General features: G+C 41.2%; 2 protein-coding genes across 2 annotated transcripts in view; both read right to left on the bottom strand.

The window, feature by feature from the left end:
• Positions 1-7,657, bottom strand: part of FBXO10 (F-box protein 10) — a 60,973-nt gene extending 53,316 nt beyond the window's left edge. The window contains exon 1 of the mRNA XM_053465831.1: positions 7,584-7,657. Coding sequence (XP_053321806.1) covers positions 7,584-7,589 — 6 coding nt within the window. The 5' untranslated portion in view covers positions 7,590-7,657. The remainder of the gene's footprint in view (positions 1-7,583) is intronic.
• A 9,117-nt stretch (positions 7,658-16,774) lies between these two features.
• On the bottom strand, positions 16,775-19,035 carry TOMM5 (translocase of outer mitochondrial membrane 5). The gene is made up of 2 exons (XM_053456417.1): positions 18,810-19,035; positions 16,775-17,518 (listed from the first exon to the last, which is right to left on the bottom strand). The coding sequence occupies exons 1-2, from the start codon at positions 18,928-18,930 to the stop codon at positions 17,484-17,486; spliced, it is 156 nt and encodes a 51-aa protein (XP_053312392.1). The 5' UTR covers positions 18,931-19,035; the 3' UTR covers positions 16,775-17,483.
• Positions 19,036-19,344: the final 309 nt, after the last annotated feature.

The following is a 19,344-nucleotide window of genomic DNA, read 5'->3' as shown; positions in this document are numbered from 1 at the left end:
CTATTTAAGTCTAGATTTGACAATACGCTACCATATAAACACAGCCAGAGATCTGTCATAAATTGAATTTAATGCATTTAGAAAACAAATGCACAAAGAAATTCTGAATGAAAATAATACACTTAACCTGACCCAAATCTATTCTACAAGATGAGCAACAGCACTATAACATAGCAAATGCTTTCAGAATTGTTTTTTTTCCCCAGATATCCAATAGAGGAAAGATAATAACAAAGACAACATACTATTTTTGCCATCCTGCAATAAAAAGCAGAAAGCTGTGTTTTGCAATGTATCGAAAACTGGTTTATCGTGTTGGCTGATTCATTTTTCCCCTCTGTATCTTATGATATTTTTACAAAACTCTCACTGTTTAAAAAGGTATTCCCAAATCTTTCTGCTGTGTCTTACCATATGGAATAAGCGCAAATGCAGGGGCGTAACTAGACGCCTCAGGATGATGGGACTGTGCTTGCTGTGATTGCTGTTAGCAATCACACTCCTATCATGCCAAGTCAGCCAGTACATGCTGGTACAGGGTGGCTGTAAGTGATGTGCAGACCCCATACTGCTGGCAGCATCACTACACAAGGGGGGCAGCTAGCTAGGTTTCAGCATGTACTGGCTGACTTGGCATGATAGGAGTGTGATTGCTAACAGTAGTCACAGTCCCATCATGCCTAGGTTCCAGCACTTACACATCCATCCAGTAAATGCTGGAACCTAGGCATGATGGGACTGTGATTGCTGTTAGCAATCACACTCCTATCATGCCAAGTCAGCCAATACACTCTGGTACAGGGTGGCTTTAAGTGCAGACCCCATACTGCTGGCAGCATCACTACACAAGGGGGGCAGCTGGCCAGGTTTCAGCATGTACTGGCTGACTTGGCATGATAGGAGTGTGATTGCTAACAGCAATCACAGTCCCATCATGCCTAGGTTCCAGCACTTACACATCCATGCTATCACACACACACACACTCATTTATTCATATAATCATTCATTCACAGATTCATTCCCTCAATCACACACACTCATTCAAACACCCTCCCCACCCCCTTACCTGCACTGCAGCTCACAGACTTCAGCAGGGGGCGCGGCCTCCCTCTGCCTTCTCTGCTAAAGCACAGAGGAAGTAGGGTGTCACGTGAACTCCGCTTCCTCTGTGCAGTCCAGAAGACCCTCCCACAAGTAAGTAGCAGGGCTTGAGGTGCGGCTCGCGTAAGATCGGTTGCCCTGGCTGCCGATCTTACACAGGCCGCACCTCGAGGTCTCGCGGGCCGCATTTGGCCCGCGGGCCGCATGTTGGACGCCCCTGCCCGATTTCGGGCGGCCCCTTGGCTTGGGCCCCCCTGCCGCCGGGGCCCGGTCGCGACCCCTGCGACCCCGGTAGTTCCGCCACTGCGCAAATGTATAATACATTTTCCTGTAACACCCTCTGCTATTAACCATTTGAAGGCAAGTACTAAACCAACTACCCACCCCTCTGTTCATTTTAGTTATACAATCTCTTTTGTATCCTGAAGCCCTAACTACTGCTACAAGAGTGCTACTATTATTTAATAATAAAAAGGTATTATACTGTGTAAGACAATCATGATTACATGATAACTCCCCAAACTTTGGATGTTAATGAAAAAAAACAAGAAAAAGCCTGAATATAAGACAATTCTATTGGGGGTGGAATCAAAACCACTATTTTTGCTTTTGTTGTTGTCAAACTCTCACTAATTCGCAATCTCTCCCACGCTCCCTGCCAATGTCTCCATACCTCATCTGCCATCCGCTTCCATGTCCATGTCTCCTTTTCCATGGCTCAGCTTCTTCTCTTGCCTTCTTCTGTTTTCTCTCTTTGTCCACTTCTTCCAGGTATCAGCTCCATTATCCAGGTACTTCCTCCACACACACACACTCTCCCCAATTGGAGGAACAGGGAGAGGCTGTCCCCATGGCGGTACCATGAAGGCGCTGGCCTTTTTGCGGAAGTACCTAAATAACAGAGCCGATACCAGAGAGAAGCGGACAAAGAAAAAAATAAGAAAAGGAGGCAAGAGAAGAAACAAAGCTGTGGAAAAGGAGACACAGAAGCAGATACCGAAGAAGGTAGGGAGACATTAAGGGAGTGCATGATGAGAGAGAGTGAAGAACATAAATGACAAGCACTTCTGTGCAGTGGTGCCATGGATCTGAGGTCTACATAAAATTTACCTTGATTATAAGACAAGGTAGTATTTATGAGATATTTTCTGGAAAAAAAACGACTTCTAATCATACCTGGGAACTCTCTGGGTTTTACCTGGAGATTGCCGGGTGAAGCACCGCTTCTGCGGTTCAAGACACGCCCCGCTCCCGCCCATTCTCCCTTTAAATGGGGGGGGGTTCCCGCTGCTGTCAGTGGGAAGTCCCAGGTGTGCTTTTCATCAAGCAAATATGGTAATAAATTTATAAAAACCGTGTTTTGTCAGTAAAATGGAAGAGAAGGTGCCGACTGGCAAAGGGGTAACATCTAACTATGTTCGGTCTACTACTACTAATTGCACCAAACTATGCAGCGCTGGTTAAACTAACTACAGTATTTGTTCGATTATAAGACAAGGTTTTTTTCAGAGCAAATGCGTAATCGGGGTCGTCTTCTAATCAGACCTCAAATGAGGTCTGACTATTAGACTAAGATCCAGATCCCCCGCATCGCTGCAGGGTACCTGGATCCTCCTGTATGGTAACCCATAGCTGCTGCCGGCGTCTATCACCGAGCGCCGGCGAAAGAGCCGGCAGCAGCCGAGGTTGCATACGCGCGTACCTTCCTACTCCTGGGATAGCCCGCCCACTGCGGGGAAGCAGAGCCGGTTGGGGAGATTGCTCCAGAAGCAGGACCGGGACCCCAGCGGCACTGTGCCGTCCCAAAGCGGATCCGGTAGACCTCTTCAATTTTCTGGAGAAGGCGGGGCCTAGCGGGGTCACACAGCGTCTTGCTGTAATCCCATGGGAGCTGCAGCAAGCGCCTGCTGAGGCATCGTGGTGAGTGAAGTGCCTGAGTGGGTATGCTAGTGTCTGGGTATCTAAGTGGCAGAGTGGGTAGGTAAGTGTCTCAGTGGGTGGGTAGGTAAGTGTCTCAGTGGGTGGGTAAGTGTCTGGGTAGGTAAGTGTCCCCCTATATGCCACTCTGTCCCATTATATGCCTTTTAACCCCCTATATGCCAGAGTGGCATATAGGGGGTTAAAGGGAATAACATGGGACAGAGTGGCATATAGGAGGGTATAAGGCATGCCTGAGGGCAGATGTGCATAACTGGGGACAGGTTGGTAAATAAAAGGAAATTAAAAACCAAAAAATAGTTTACATGAATTAATATTTAGTAGTAAAACTTTTTTTTTTCTTATAGGGTCGTCTTATAATCAGGCTTTTTCTTTTTTTCCTAAATTAATATTCAGATTTTGGGGGGTCATCTTATAATCAGGGTCGTCTTATAATCGAGCAAATACGGTCTACTGCTAATTGCACCAAACTATGCAGCGCTGGTTAAATGCCAGACCATTGCACAATAGGACAAGCAGAAGGGAGATGCTTAATAAACGAAATATAGTACGTTATAATGCCTATATCATTTATATGATTATTACAAAATATTATATTAATATAAAAAAATATATCTAAAAATGTCAAAGCAATTTACCCTATTTGCTCGATTATAACACAAGGGTTTTTTTTTTTGTTTGTTTGTTTTTTAGAGCAAATGCCCTGAAAAATAATAGAGGTCTGAATACAAGACTAAGAACCAGATCCCTTGCAGCGCTGCAGGGGACCTGGATCCTACTCTCTGGCAGCGATACGCACAGACAACCTCCGCTACTGCCGGCAGTTCCTCTGGGGCTCCTATAACGGAGCACCAACATCACATGACCTTCCGGTGCTCATTCATGGAAGCCCCAGCGGAAGTGCCGGCAGCAGCGGCAGCGGAGGTTGTCTGCGCTCATCGCACAGAACTCCACCGGCTGCCCCACTAGACACCAAGGAACCTGAAGCACAGGAGACAAATCTAGGGATGCACTGGTAAGTCGGGGAGAGTAAGAGTGGCATGGGGGTATAGGGGCTTTCTGGAGGCAGAGTGGCATACAGGGCTGGTGCAAGGACTTTTGCCACCTTAGGCAAAACATAATTTTCCCGCCCCCTGGCTCCACCCTCACAAGCCCCTCCCCCTGGTGGCATATAGGGGGTTAAAAGGAATATCAGGGAGGCAGAGTGGAATATAGGGGGTTAAAAGGAATAATAGGGAGGCAGAGTGGCATATAGGGGTTAAAAGGAATATCAGGGAGGCAGAGTGGCATATAGGGGTGTATAAGGCATTTCTGAGAGGCAGAGTGGCATATAAGGCGGTATATAAAGCATTTCTGGGGTGCAGAGTTGCATATAAGAGGATATAAGGCATATCTGGGGCAGATGTGCATAACTGGGGCAGGTTGGCAAATAAAAGGAAATAAAAACAAAAAAATGCATTTTTCGCAATCATAGTTTTTATTAAATATGAAAAATAGTTTACATGTGAATGTTTACTAGTAAAACATTTTTCTTATATAGTAGTCTTATATTCAGGCCTTTTTCTTTTTTTTTTTCCTAAATTAATATTCAGATTTTGGGGGTTTGTCTTATAATCAGGGTCATCTTATAATCAAGCAAATATGGTATTTTATTTTGCGACTTACACCCAACTCTACTTCTGGGAAGAAGCAAGGTCACAGAGGTTTACGATATCCCCTCTGGATGGATCATACCACGCTGCCCAATTGGACACCCAGAATCACCAGATCTACAGCAAAGTGGACTTGGTAGAAGCTAATGCTATCATATTGGTTGGCCAGAAGGCTATGTAGTGGCATGAGCTCATTGGGTTTGGAAAACTGGATTAGATTCACTTACTAAATGCAGAAAGCTCTCATTCACTTCCATATAAACAAAATAACAAAATTACTTAGGGTGGTTTTGAAGCCGTTTCACACTCCTTCCATTTCACTCAGTCAGGCATTTGGCTTAAGCCCAGGCTCATTTTCTAGCTATATGCTGAAATCTATACCTATAGAACATCAATTTCACTAAATGAATGAAATTCCACAGCTAGTCATATTTGCCTTTTGTAAAGCCTTTGTAAAAGCCTCAGTAGATGAGCTCTCTCCTTGCACTTTGTGTTCTTTGTGATTTTGATCTCTTTTGGCCTGATTTCCTGTTTTTGTTCTTTTTTATTTGCTTATATAGATCATTGTCCTTGGATTGTATACAGGGATTGCACTTGTGCAGGTGGCTGTTTCGTTAAATCATAGAAGCTTCTGCTTCAAGGTCTTTTTCCAGCAGGGACATATTTCAATACATGCCCTTTGCAACAAACTATTTAAAAATGCATATGACATCTGAGGGGTCCCTTTAAATTTTCATGATGTCTCATTTGCAACTCCATGGAGGTATTCTACAGAATCCCCATATAGGCACTTGTCCCTTGATCTGGGTTCAAGGAGCCAACCAGTCACATAAAACATTAGATCATAGAAAGGGAGCTGCAGCTTCTCCCAAAGTTAAGTCATTTCATTTTATTGTTTTTTGGAAGTTCCATGAATGCATTTTAAAGTACTTACAAACTACTTTAATGTGCATGCTTATTGAGAATCCTTTATTGGGCTACGTCGGCTTTCAGGTTTATTACCGATATATTTCTTAATTTATTCAGTAAACACAATTAGACATGTTTATTTACTATACCAAAGAAAAAGTAATCCTCATTTGCAAATGCTATGAAGATACTAGCTGCATACTCTTACCAATTGGTGGCAATAATATATAAGCAACACAAAGCATTTGCTTAGGCGCTGTAATAACTCCAGCACCGAAGCCTGCCCATTCCAAGACGATGGAAGGGGAACAACACGTTACATCAGAAATATTTTTAAAATAAATACATCTATTGAATTCCTTCTAGATTTATATCCATCAGCTAGATTAGAGGAAACAAAAAATGTAAGCAGCCGTGTAGGGAAAAAAAGTGTAGGGCATTAAATGGGTAAATGGATGAGCACTTTTCACAATACTTGTGATAACAGTTCAGGATTATGTTGCTAGAGATTCAGAGGGTTCTAAGCTGCACATAAACAAGAGGGAATGAGTAGGATGAGAGAGCTTCATCATCTGCCTAGATGTGATGAGTGGTATGGAGACCACTCAACATAGGTGAGGAACAGACAGTGATGGTCTGCAAAATGTAAATGATTTACATTACAGAAAAAATGTATTTTATATATATATATATATATATATATATATAAATATTTTGCAGAGCTGCACAATGGGTAAACAGGTCAACAAGTAGAGCATCACATAACAATTTGGACTTACTGAAACAAAAGGTAAGGAGGGCCCTGCTCAAAGAAGCTTATAACTAGCTGGTACAACTCCACCATCGCCCAATAAATAAGACATACAAGGCACATCTGGAATTGGGCAGAGGATACGCAAAAGCAGGTGTAATATGTTATATATAAAATAATTGGTTACGCATAGATAGAAGAGTGGAGTGATCAGAAAACTCCTCCTTCTCGGTGCCTATTAAAACCCTAAAAACATATCTAGTTTGCTTAATGGGGCACACTTCTTCTTCTTCAGAGTCAGCACATAATTCATATGCACATGTAAGCGTAAATTCTATTGTACAGTGCTATGGAATATAATGCCGCTATATAAAACAATAAATAATAATAATAATAATAATAATTTACCAATTCAACAAGCATTAACACCACAAAGAAGAGTTTCCGGTAAAAGTACTGCGTGTAAGTATAGTACGGGTGAAGAACATCACTAGGCTCTAGCTTGATTCTTATAGTATTAAAAACCACGCTTATTTCCCCCAACCCAACCAAACAGAGTAATAGCGCATACTATTCTGCTATTATGCATAGATCATATACAAGGTACATAATATGACCTCAGTATTTTTAAATTCAAAGCACGCAATTATTTTCTTTATTCCATCACACAAGGAAATGACAATCCTAACAACTAACTTTCTTTTCTTGCGTTTGATGTGCCAACGAAGACGCACAGATGATAGACAGCTAGATGTGTGTAAGCATGCATGCACAATGCACTTACAAATATTGACATGTACACATAAACATTAAGACATATAACACACTAAATACATGCATAGGTCTGCGTATTTCACCCACATTGACACATTAAAGAGATACATCAGTAGCTACAGTGAAATACAATGTATCTGTATGTATCACTATGTCCAGCTATACACACACACACCTATTCTTCAAATGCACTCTGGGCATGTGCCAGTGTCACACGGTCCCAATGCCTAATGTGTACATTAACCCCATCTCCAAGGTAACAAACCCATCCAGCGCCATAAAGCTGCGAGTAAAAACACTGCACGGTCCCCTGCTGCTAAGCACACAAAGCGCAGCATCCTCCTACCTATAAAGCCGGCTGCGGAATGAAAGAGTGCCCATTAACCCATGAATTGCAATACCGGTGGTGCAGGGAGACTGAAAGCTGCAGAAAGTTGCCCCCTTCGCCCCTTATTACCTGCATGCATTCACAGGACACGCATAGCGGTTACTGGTGCCGCAGCCTCCCAGCTGCTCTTAGCTGAGAAGCAGCCTATGCACTTCTGGCTGGAGCATCTGCTATAACCATAGAGTACAGGAGGGGAATAAGAGGCTGCGGAGGAGCCCCTCCTATTGTTTTTAGTCAATACAGCGGCCGTGTACCATAGAGACTTGGGAGGAAGACGGAGAGACTTGGGGAATGAAATGCTGCTGGCGGGGATGTCTGAGGCGTTCGTGTAACTCCATCCTGTGGCGGCGAGGCTGAGGCTCTCACAAATGGTCTCACAGGGAAAGTTACTGTATAATGTCCTTCATGGATTGAATAATGATTAATTCTACAAACCTCATATCATAATAGCCCGTTAATGATGTAATATATATAAGAATTACAGATATATGCAGAGGCATACAGGACTTATAAAAGAGGATTCTAGTTTAACTAATTATGAAGCATAAATAAAGTACAGATTGCTCCCCATAGTGCAATGCAGTTATTTTATAATATATAAAATACCAAGACAAAAGTTTATTTTGTCATTTTTACCTTGCATCTTGATGGCTTTGTTTATAACCATATTTATAAATATTTTTTGATATAAATGTTTATTAGAACTAAAGTATAAAAAAAATAACAATTTTGCTTTGAATTTCTACCTCATGATAAATTATGTATCTGCAAAAACAGGTTATGCTCAGCAACAGTAATATAAAACATGGAGGCCCGGACTGGCCATCTGGTACACCAGGCATTAAGCCAAGTGGGCTGCCGGCCAACAGCGTCTCAGACTCACCTGATCAGTCACTCCAGTGACAGATTTGGGCTGCATTGCATGGCCACTGGTTTGATATGCCCAGCTACATGCTACGCAGGCAACTGGTGAAAAGTGGTGGCCCTGGGTCTCCTTAGTCATAGTTATATATATAGGTATTTTGTAGGCCCATATTAAGGCTGATGATTAAACACGTACACCAAACAGGCACTAATGATCATCTATGTAGTATGTAGGTAGAAACACAATCATTACTTTAACACAAATAACTCGGTAGAAGAAATGTGTTTGGAACAATCTACCTGCCAAATCCCTTAGAAACCTGTATGCAAGTGTACCTAGAATAATTGATGCTGTTTTGAAGGCAAAGGGTGATCACACCAAATATTGATAACTTTCCCAAATTGTGTTACTGTAATGCCTTGATGCCAGCAACACCAACAACTGCAGCAGGGGCCCATCCGATTAAATATGTGATTTAAAAGGAGTTAGGATCCTAACTTTAACGGTGTTATGGAAATCACCATCAGCCGAATCCACCCCATGACGAACCGTGACCACTCCAGGGAAAACATAAACAAGTTCCTAAAAGGGTCTCTAAAGACCCTACTAAGAACTCTGAGGTACTGCATTCATCCAGAGTCAGTGGAGCATAGTGTCAAATATGTACTAACATGTAAAAATAATTTACCAGTGATGTCACCATCAGCCTAACTATCCCCTACTAACAAAATGTAAAAAAAAGTCCAAATATATTTAAATAAAATATATTTTTATGAGCAAATCCTAAAATTAGCGCTATATCTTAACAAAAATACTGGCATGGAAAAGTTAAAATACTGGCATTTGGAATACGCATGGAGTGTCTACTTTTCAAAAATGGTATCACAAGATGTTGCTGAACATTTATTGGGGTGTTGTTTGACAGTGACATACAGTATACCTGGAGCTATAAATTCATACATGAAGTAAAATATGTGTGGGGGGAAAAAACTGAAAAAAAAATGACTACCACAAAGTTTCACAAAAGCTGGTAGTAGATCTAGTGTCACAAATAGGACATGGGGCAGAATGACCAGTTTTGAAAAACTTATTGCCCTATCACTTGCAACAACACATAAAAACATGACAAATATTAGAATCTATTTAGCAGGTTTTTAATTCGCTTTTGTAGATGAGTAAATTATTTTTCAGATATAAGTCAGAAAATGTCATTTTTTTAAATGTTCACCATATTTTATCACTTTTTTTATAGTAAATGAAATGATATGATCAAAATGGTATCTAAAGAAAGACCATCTTGTCCTGGTGCGTGTGTATTTGGGAGTTGGTATAACAGAGCCTGTCCTGGTGTGTGTGTCTGGCTGTCGGTGTGGCAGAGCTTGTCCTGGTGTGTGTGTTGGTGTGACAGAACCTGTCCTGGTGTTTGGGTGTCAGTGTGGCAGAGCCTGTCCTGGTGTGTGTGTTTGTGTGTCAGTTTCCAGGCACTTTACTTACTGTAGGAATAAATAGAACTATGTAATTTTTACTTATCCAAAGATAAAACTCCCTCCTGAATTTGTAGTCACTTTGCAGAGGACAAAACTTTTTAGGCCCAGAAATCAGTGAGATGCATATCTCATTAAAAAGAATTAGTGGCAATAAAGTGTGGCTTCAGGCGTCGCCTGTATGATTACTTTTTTTAGTCTACTGATGTAATCCCATCACGATATATCAATATGTGTTAGAAAATAAGGAAAAGATGGGCATGGATGGTGGGCTGATTTAGGGGCACAATGGACCACTTGACTAGACTTGCCCCAGGCCTTAGGCTGCTAGCCCTCCCCTGTTTACAGAAAATTGAAAAATAAAATAAATTAAAGTGTCCAGAAGTTTATCCAGAGGCTTCAGGCAAAAGAGGAAATCCAAAAGTGCATAACAAGGAACAGCTAAGCAAAAACCACTTAGAAACATGACATGAACAATCAGAAAGAAGCCAAGAAAGGTACAAAAACAGTCCAGGAATAACTCTGAAGCATCCATGTAGAAGAGGAGCAACCAAATATAGGCAGAATAAAGCCTATCAGCACCCAGCGGCCGCCAAGTGATGGGAGCAGCGTGAGGGGTGAAAGCTCCGCCCCCTCGCACTCACCTTTCATCCCTCACGCTGCTCCCATCACTATGCGGCCATCAGATTGTTGAAAATCTAATGTAAACGGCCGCTGCGTGCTGATCCCGCCGGCCGGCGCTATTTTAATACTTTATTTATTTATTTTTAATATGGCAAGCCGATCCCGCATATTAAATAAATAAAAAAAGGATTAAAGTAGCTCCCGCCGGTGGCATCAGCACCCAGCGGCTGTTTAGATCAGTTTTCCAGCAGTCTGATGGCCGCATAGTGATGGGAGCAGCGTGAGGGGTGAAAGGTGAGTGCGAGGGGGCGGAGCTTTCACCCCTCACGCTGCTCCCATCACTATGCGGCCTTCAGACTGCTGGAAAACTGATCTAAACGGCCGATGTCATATTAATTTTTTTTAAAAAAAGTATTAAAGTAGCTCTGGCCGGTGGCATCAGCACCCAGCGGCCGTTTAGATTAGTTTTCCAGCAATCTGATGGCCGCATAGTGATGGGAGCAGCGTGAGGGGTGAAAGCTCCGCCCCCTCGCACTCAGTCTGCTGGAGCACCGGATGTCGTGTGAAAACAGTCTGTTGCTACCAGGGGATGGAGGTCTAGACGAAACCCCCCAAAAGTGGAAGTAGAAGGTTTGTAAACCAATTTATTTTTGTACAAGCTATATAATATTTTTTTTGTATTCGTTAAAAATAAAAAAATAGGTATGTGTGTATGTAAGTGTGTCCCCAGTGTCACTTCTGTCCCCAATCAGCCCCCCATGTCATTGCTGTCCCCAATAAGCTCCCCAGTGTCGCCTCTGTCCCCAATCAGCCCCTCCCAGTGTCACCTCTGTCCCCCTTCAGCCCCTCCCAGTGTCACCTCTGTCCCTTTTCGACCCCCCATGTCATTGCTGCCCACTTTAAGGTATGATCCTGGTAGGGTACTCATATTAGCCTTTACAATTTTCCTGCTGCTGTGTACTATACTTCCCATAATCCTCAGCCAGTATCATGGGGGGCATTTAACTGGCTGAGCATCAGGGAGACATCAGGGTTTGCTTTTTTTTACCATCCTTTGTTGCTATTAAATTTACTTATGTTGAACCACATTTGAATCATATTTGTATTTTTATAATGAATATTTGTTCAGGAAAAGATGGGCATGTATGGTGGCCTGATTCGTGGCACAACGGGCCACTTCACTTGACTTGCCCCCCAGGCCTTAGGCTGCCAGCCCTCCCCTGCATACTGGGGTATAGAAACAGACCTGGTGGGTGCAATGTGGAATGATCCAAGCTACCCAGACCCTCCACCAAGCAATGTACCTACTACATGCGAGGCTGATACTGGGAAACACACATACAGATTGTCCAGCAGTTGTCAGAAAAGTAGCAGTCCAAAGTATTTGGATTTTATCAAATTTTTGATCATTAGGAGGACCCAACGAAAAGTAGATAGATACAACCACAATAAATATTAACATTTATTTTAGATTATGCAATACATTACATGTTTTATTAAGAGATTCCAAAATATGTGGCATCATAAATAAAATAGTATGTTTGTTTGAAAATGCATGGAGAACAGGAAATACAAATGTAACACTTGTAACACTCAAACTTTAAGGTTCATTCCCTTGTCAAATATAATCACCATTATGTAAGTTTAGCCAGAATACATAAATTATTTTCTTTAGTATTACCTTAGGAACTCATAATGTCAGTAATATACTACATTAATGAATAATTTTCTGCCACAGTACAGCCGATGCATTGAAATTACTCGGCATAATGAGTATTCCCCAGACAAAATGCTTTGTAGATGAGTTTTCCATTTCATTTCCATGTTAAACAAGTCATTTTAAAAATCAAAAAGGCTGAAAGATTAGTATTATTAAACTACAACAAATTAAAATAAGGGAACATTTTCATTTCCTCCCTATTAATGTGCACAATAGATCAAAATAAAGGAAGATTACTGAAGATTGGCTTCTAAAATGTAGCAATCACGACGCCTATTCACTTCCAGACTGTAGTCTAGGATGACAGGTCCTGGGTGGGCAGCGTAGAGCAAAAAAGAGCTGCTTTATCAAGGGTAGATTAGCTTATTTGGGGATCTGTCTGGCGAGCGTTACAAGTTATGAGTGGGGGGATCCCGTTTACACTATGGATCCCTTTGCTTAGTTGAGCTTCAGCCAGATTTTAAAAAAGACATTACTTTAAACTAAGTCACATGTTGCTGACTGACTATATATATATATATATATATATATATATATATATATATATATATATACACTCACTGGCCACTTTATTAGGTACACCTTGCTAGTACCAGGTTGGACCCCCTTTTGCCCACAGAACTGCCTTCATTCCTTGTGGAATACTTTCTACAAGGTGCTGGAAACATTCCTCAGAGATTTTGGTCCATATGGACACGCACATTTGTCGGCTGCACATCCATACATCTATCAGATTGAGATCTGGTGACTATGGAGGCCATTGGAGTTCACGAGACAGTGAACTCGTTGTCATGTTCAAGAAACCAAAGTGTGAGCTTTGTGACATGGTGCGTTATCCTGTTGGAAGCAGTCGTCAGAAGATGGGTACGCTGTGGTCATAAAGGGATGGACATGATCAGCAACAATACTCCTGTAGGCTGTGGCGTTTAAACAATGCTCAATTGGTACTAAGGGGCCCAAAGTGTGGCAAGAAAATGTCCCCTACACCATTACACCATCACCACAAGCCTGAACAGTTGATACAAGGCAGGGCGGATCCATGCTTTCATGTTGTTTACGCCAAAGTCTGACCCTGCCATCTGAATGTCGCTGCTTGAATCGAGACTGATCAGACCAGCCAATGTTCTTCCAGTCTTCCATTGTCCAATTTTGGTAAGCCTGTGCAAATTGTAGCTTCTGTTTCCTGTTCTTAGCTGACAGGAGTGGCACCCGGTGTGGTCTTCTGCTGCTGTAGCCCATCTGCTTCAAGGTTCCACGTGTTGTGCGTTCAGAGATGGTATTCTGTATACCTTGTTTGTAAAGAGTGGTTATTTGAGTTACTGTTACCTTTCGGTCATCTCGAACCAGTCTGTCCATTCTCCTCTGACATCAGCAAGGCATTTTTGTCCACGCAACTGCCGCTCACTGGATATTTTCTCTTTTTCAGACCATTCTCTCTAAATCCTAGAGATGGTTGTGTGTGAAAATCCCAGTAGACCAGCCCATCTGGTACCAACAACCATGCCAAGTTCAAAGTCACTTCTCCATTCCATTTCTTCTCTATTCTGATGCTCGGTTTGAACTTCAGCAAGTTGTCTTGACCACGTCCACATGCCTAAATGCTTGGGTGATTAGCTATTTGTGTTAACAAGCAATTGAACAGGTGTACCTAATAAATTGGCCAGTGAGTGTAAACACTATATAATTGGAGGATAATAAGACATTGGTGAATACAGAAGTTTATTTGTGTTACTATGCATTTGATTAGGGGGGCTTTATTTGTGACTTTGTAACCTTTTAATTCTAACACTCATTGTAAAGAAGTGGCTGCAAAAGCAAAAAAATTATTGGCACGCATTAATTAGCTATGTTGTTTTGTTACTTTACAAAGCTGAACTCAAAATATGCAATTATGGGCAGGCCGGACAAAGTGCAATTGCCCCGGCCAGTCTATATTATTCAAGTGAGGCCGGTCCGACATTAAGATTATGATGTTACATGACCCCGCAGTAATAGTGATAAGATTTGTATGTTTTAGTGTGAGTACGTACGAGTGAATGTGTTTAAGTGTGCGTCTGAGTGTCAGTGTTTGTAAATGTGTGCTGGCGCCTATGCTAATTACCAGAGTGGGGCCTACGGGCTGATGGGGACTGGGCTTTACCTGCCCCTTGGGCCAGAAGGTTCCAGCCCTCCTCTGTGTGCAATACAGTTTTGGTCACCGATCCATAAGAAAAGTATTTTGGTTTATTTGCCCTGAAAAAAGAAAGAGTTGGATGCATTTTTGGGGGTTGGCATTCATTTGTACTGTTGTTTTTAATGAATTGATCCACTGAGAGATTTGCCTATTGAGTGTTTGTAATAGCGGGACATCGGAATACATCTGTGTTGTAATTTTCCTAACAATAACTTTCCTTCACAATGTGAATAACACAGGCTTACATTTCACTTAAAGGGACACTCCTTTGTTCCAGGAAGACCCTAAACAAAAAATGCATATGATAGTAATTTGTAAGTAAATAATAATAATTATTATATCCCTTATCTTAGGGAAAACATACAACTGCAGGGCTCTAAATTGCCACCCCCACTTGACTGGAGGTTCTCACAGCTCGAAGCAGCCAATCATTGGCAGGCAGGGGTGTGCTAAGGTAGATCAATGGCAACCAGACAACTGGTGACTGAGGGTCCCAGCCTGGCCACATAACATACATTATGGGACTCCACGGTAGCAGCAGCTCACACACAAAGAAGTCAGGAGTGGGGCAGAACAGGGAGGGAAATTTGGGTGAGCAGCAAGGATGAGGGAATTGTGTGTGTGTGTGTGTAAGTGTAGATGTTAAGTTATGTGTAAGTGTGGGTTGGTGTATGGTGTTGGAGAGTGTGTGTGCATGCGTATTAGAGTATGGTATTAGACTGCACATATAGGTGACAGTACACAGGATAAGGCACACGTAAGTTAGAGTATACTAAAGACCATTTCTGGATTTGCTTTTTTTTGGAATAGAACAGGCTTTCTCATCACTGGTTGGTAATGTTGTTTTCTGTTTCTCCTCATAAAAGCTTAAAATTGATCCACTTACGATTAAGACTCTTGAGGACATGTTGAGAAATTACTTACCAGCTATAACATTCTTTTAAATTTCCAATTATCTTGGTTGACCACTAGGTGACACTGTTTAGACATCTTTCAGAAAAACCAGACCCAAACGTCTTAATGTTTCTAGTTTCCAAAAACACTGGGGGCTAAAGCCCAATAGTTAATGTGTCTTGCACCGAATTCTCATGTACCTTTTCACATTTCCTTTTAGCAGTATATTGTATACTAACATCTACCTTGGTTGCATTCGCAACCTACGGCCATTTTTAATTGAAGATTGCTTTACCTTCGGCTTTTGCTCATCACTCCATCTATCATGTGGTCCAAGCAATGATAAAGCCAGGGCTCAATAAAGACTGTAAGGTCGAAACTTTGCCCGCATTGCTGAATTAAATATACCTCACTGAACTACTGGAGTACTGAGCGACTTTATTTGCGATATTGTGGGGTGCTGGTGGAGCCCAGTTGTGTATTTATACACAAAAGCAGTGATAAATTGAAAAAAGATGCTGGAAGGTATTTAACCCTGATGAAGAGGTAAGATCTGGGCATCTCCAGAGACCCTTAATTTCAGGACTGCCAAACAAAAGACTCTGGGCTTTAGGCCCTGACAATGCCCATGCTTCATTGCCTTGTTAGCTTCCATGACTGTATTAAGCTCTCATAGAACTAGCATATGGATAGGTAAAAAAAACATTTTATATAGTAGAGCAATCTATATTTTGTGGCTTATTGCTTCAATGGCAACTGCATAAAATTACTTGGTTAGCCATCATATTTTATCCTATTATTGTTTATGACCTATTGTTGTATAATTGCGAGGATTTATTTCCAAACATTCTTCTGGTTGTAACCACTATGACAGGGCTCGACAAATCCCAGGCGCCAGGTCGCCATGGCGACAGAGAATTTTGTCCTGGCGCCTAGGTTTTGTCAGCCTCTTACATCCAGAAAATATTGTTGATGTAAGAGGCTTAGTCACCACACGGGGGCGCTGCTGCTGCTGTCTGCCCAGGAGTCTGGGCAGACAGCACAGCCACTCCGAGCCCGCCCCCGAGCCTGAGATCACTCCCACGGAGTGATTCTGTAGGCTGAAACCGCGGTTGCTGCAAAACCAGCAATCGTGTTTTCAGCTGCCACAGGCAGTTTCAGGGAAGGGACTAAATATCAGTCAATGCTGTGCTCCAATGGAACATCAGCATGGAAAGAGTTAAAAAAAATATAAAATAAAAAAACCAGCACTGACCTGAAAGTCCAGGGTGCTTCCAGGTCAAACGCTGTGAGTTTAGTAAGTGGGCTGATGATGATCAAATCACTCCTGACCAAATATTAGTTAAAAAAAAATCCTGGCTCCTAACTTTTTTACCTGGCGCCTAGATTCACAACAAATTTGTCAAGCCCTGCACTATGACACTATAAACCATAAAGTTACTCAAAAACAAGCGGGTAACTAAAAGCCGGGAGCTATGAATAAGTGAATATTTCACAAAATAACAGTCTACAAAAATTATTTTTAGAAGGCACGGAATTGTACATAAAATTCCGAAAGACTGGCACTTGCATAAATTATAGTAACCATGTATCAGTACAGTTGTCACAACTGGAGTGAACTATTGTGAACACTGTATCAAGCGGCAGAATATGCAATATGAATATTAGATCAGCTTATTTGGAGATCTGTCTCCTGGCGCCCGTGAACTGGCTGGTTTAACCAATCTGTTGCCATTTACTTTGAATATCCCGCAAGATTTCACAAACTTAATGAGGCATATACACCGTATAATAGATATGTGTATTAAAATTTAACATCTTATGCCATATGAGTTGTTCATGTGAGGCTGCATTGGTGCAGGATCACAATTATACATTTCAAACAGTACTACACAGCTGGCACAGAACACATGTTTACAAAATAAAACAAAAAAACTGCATTCTGGAGTCCAGAAGCATAATTATAGTACAGGCATAACATATCAGTGAAGGAAAGATTGGTATGTGTGGTCTTCTTATATTGACATTTAAAAGTAAACTTTGTGTGTAAAGGGTGAACAATAGTCTTTGCATTCTGTAGCATTACATCATGGCCAGATCTTCATTTTTTTTGTTCCATAGTCTCAGTGTTAAGGAAAAGAAACATATCCAATGCCCTTCTTCAGTCAGTTCGTCTGTGTAGAGCTTCTTGTGAAGTTACATTATTATTTCATATACTGTCCAGCTTCTTTAAGACAAACGGTGCTGTAAATAGACACGGTAAAACAAAAATATGAGTTTCCTATAACAGTAAATGATTTGTCAGTATATGGTTATTAACATTATTATCAGTAACAAGGACTTGAACTCATAGATTATAAACTCAGAAGAAAAGTCATTCTAGTCATTTGAAGCATGCAGTATAAAAAGTTATGACCATAAGGGTTCTCTGCTCCTATAAATGTATAAATCCCTCATATTGTGCTATACTGTAGAATGCCAGCACCTCCACAAAACATATGCTTAAAGGTTAAGTAACATGATAAATATATATATATATTTTTCTACCCGAGCATAATTGTAGTATAAAGAACACAAGTTAGCATTGAGAAGACTTGGTTTTATTTCATTTTTTCCTCCAATAAATGATCTGCAGACTTGGATGCTGCAATTGCTGTCAGTCCTGATTTTTTGGGGGACCTTCCCTGTTCAAACACCACACCGAGACAATTCTTTATGGCGGGGTTATTAAAGTCCTGCTTCTAAAATGATAATTTCCTCTATATACCTTTATCGGTAATCGCTGAACCATTCTGTTTTATTATTAACAACATTATTTCGTTATTATGTATTTTATATCAAGGCATTATGACAGGGTGCCATAATGTGTCTTGATTTAGGGTGTTCTAGTAGAATAGACAATAACAGATTTAACACATTATGCATAAACTTAAACTTTAAAAAAAACTATACGATTTTACAGCTTTATTTTCTGTTCATTATTTTAAACGTCATATCAAATTAATTTTTTCCCCCCTGAATACAAATCTCAGGAGGCAATAGATTAAAATTCAATTATTTAATTAAAGTAAAAAAAAAATAACCCAAACATCTCATATTGAAATATTCAGAATCCAACACGCTTCTAGACATCGCTATTTAATAGTTTTTAGATTTTGGATTAGATTTTTCTTTATTATTATATTTATTATTATTTTCTTTCAATTATTTCCCGATGCTTTATCCAAGTAAGAAGAACAAATTCGTTTATAAACTTTTCTGCGTGCCTACAAAGGAACATCTGCTAGCATTTCAGACACTGCCCCAGGTTTTCCGAAAGGCTCCCTTCAATCTAAAACGGTTGCCAATGGTTTTAAACTGGATAGCGACCATGTTAAAGTCTCACAAACAATACACATTTATTTTTTTAGAGCTGTCAAACACTAGAGACTTTCCACATGAATACATTGCAATCCTACGTAAAACAACAGGCTTCCTACATCACCTCCACGGCTTCTCTGCCCGGCTCTCCGCCAACCATGCGCCCATTACTTACTGACTCGTAGCAATGCCACATAGACCAGAAAATTCCGCACGGAGACCAGCACGTCTCGCCGCATCTTCTTCCGCAGCTCCTCCGGGTCAGCTTTGGGACCCATGCCCTCCAAGCGAAACATATCTGAGGCGCGGGCGAGCGATAGCCGAGGGCAAAGGGACGGGCAGGCAGCGTCTAGTAACCTAGAGGTCAGAAACAGCGGCGCTACAAAAAAATCACCTACAAATGTCGCAGGAAATGTACGTCATATGGTTGCCGACGAGGGTCATTTTATTGCAGTGCGATTTTTTTTAAATAGCTTTTGAGTTACTGATACATTTCGTATTGGGGTTTGCTAACCAGAGTTTTAAGGCACATAATGTAAATAAATGGAATAATCAAATGCTAAAGCGAAGAAGTATGAACGAGGGCAATTTTACCGTGAGGTTCTTGGTATTCAACATAAGCATGATGGTGATGATGTAGCATTTAGTTTTGAAAGCACTTTTAACCTTTTAAATACTGGGACACATTTGACAATGGGAGGCCTTGGTAA

This window comes from Spea bombifrons, chromosome 1 (assembly GCF_027358695.1).
Source record: "Spea bombifrons isolate aSpeBom1 chromosome 1, aSpeBom1.2.pri, whole genome shotgun sequence".
NCBI lineage: Eukaryota > Metazoa > Chordata > Amphibia > Anura > Pelobatidae > Spea > Spea bombifrons.
This window is presented reverse-complemented; position numbering and strand designations above follow the sequence as displayed.

Bases quoted from the DNA above. Each gene is read 5' to 3' on its own strand.
- TOMM5 (XM_053456417.1), bottom strand. From the start codon at position 18,930: ATGTTTCGCTTGGAGGGCATGGGTCCCAAAGCTGACCCGGAGGAGCTG. The intron at 17,519-18,809 runs GTAAGTAATGGG...GTCTATTTACAG, and splicing joins TGTGGCATTGCTACGAGTCA to CACCGTTTGTCTTAAAGAAG.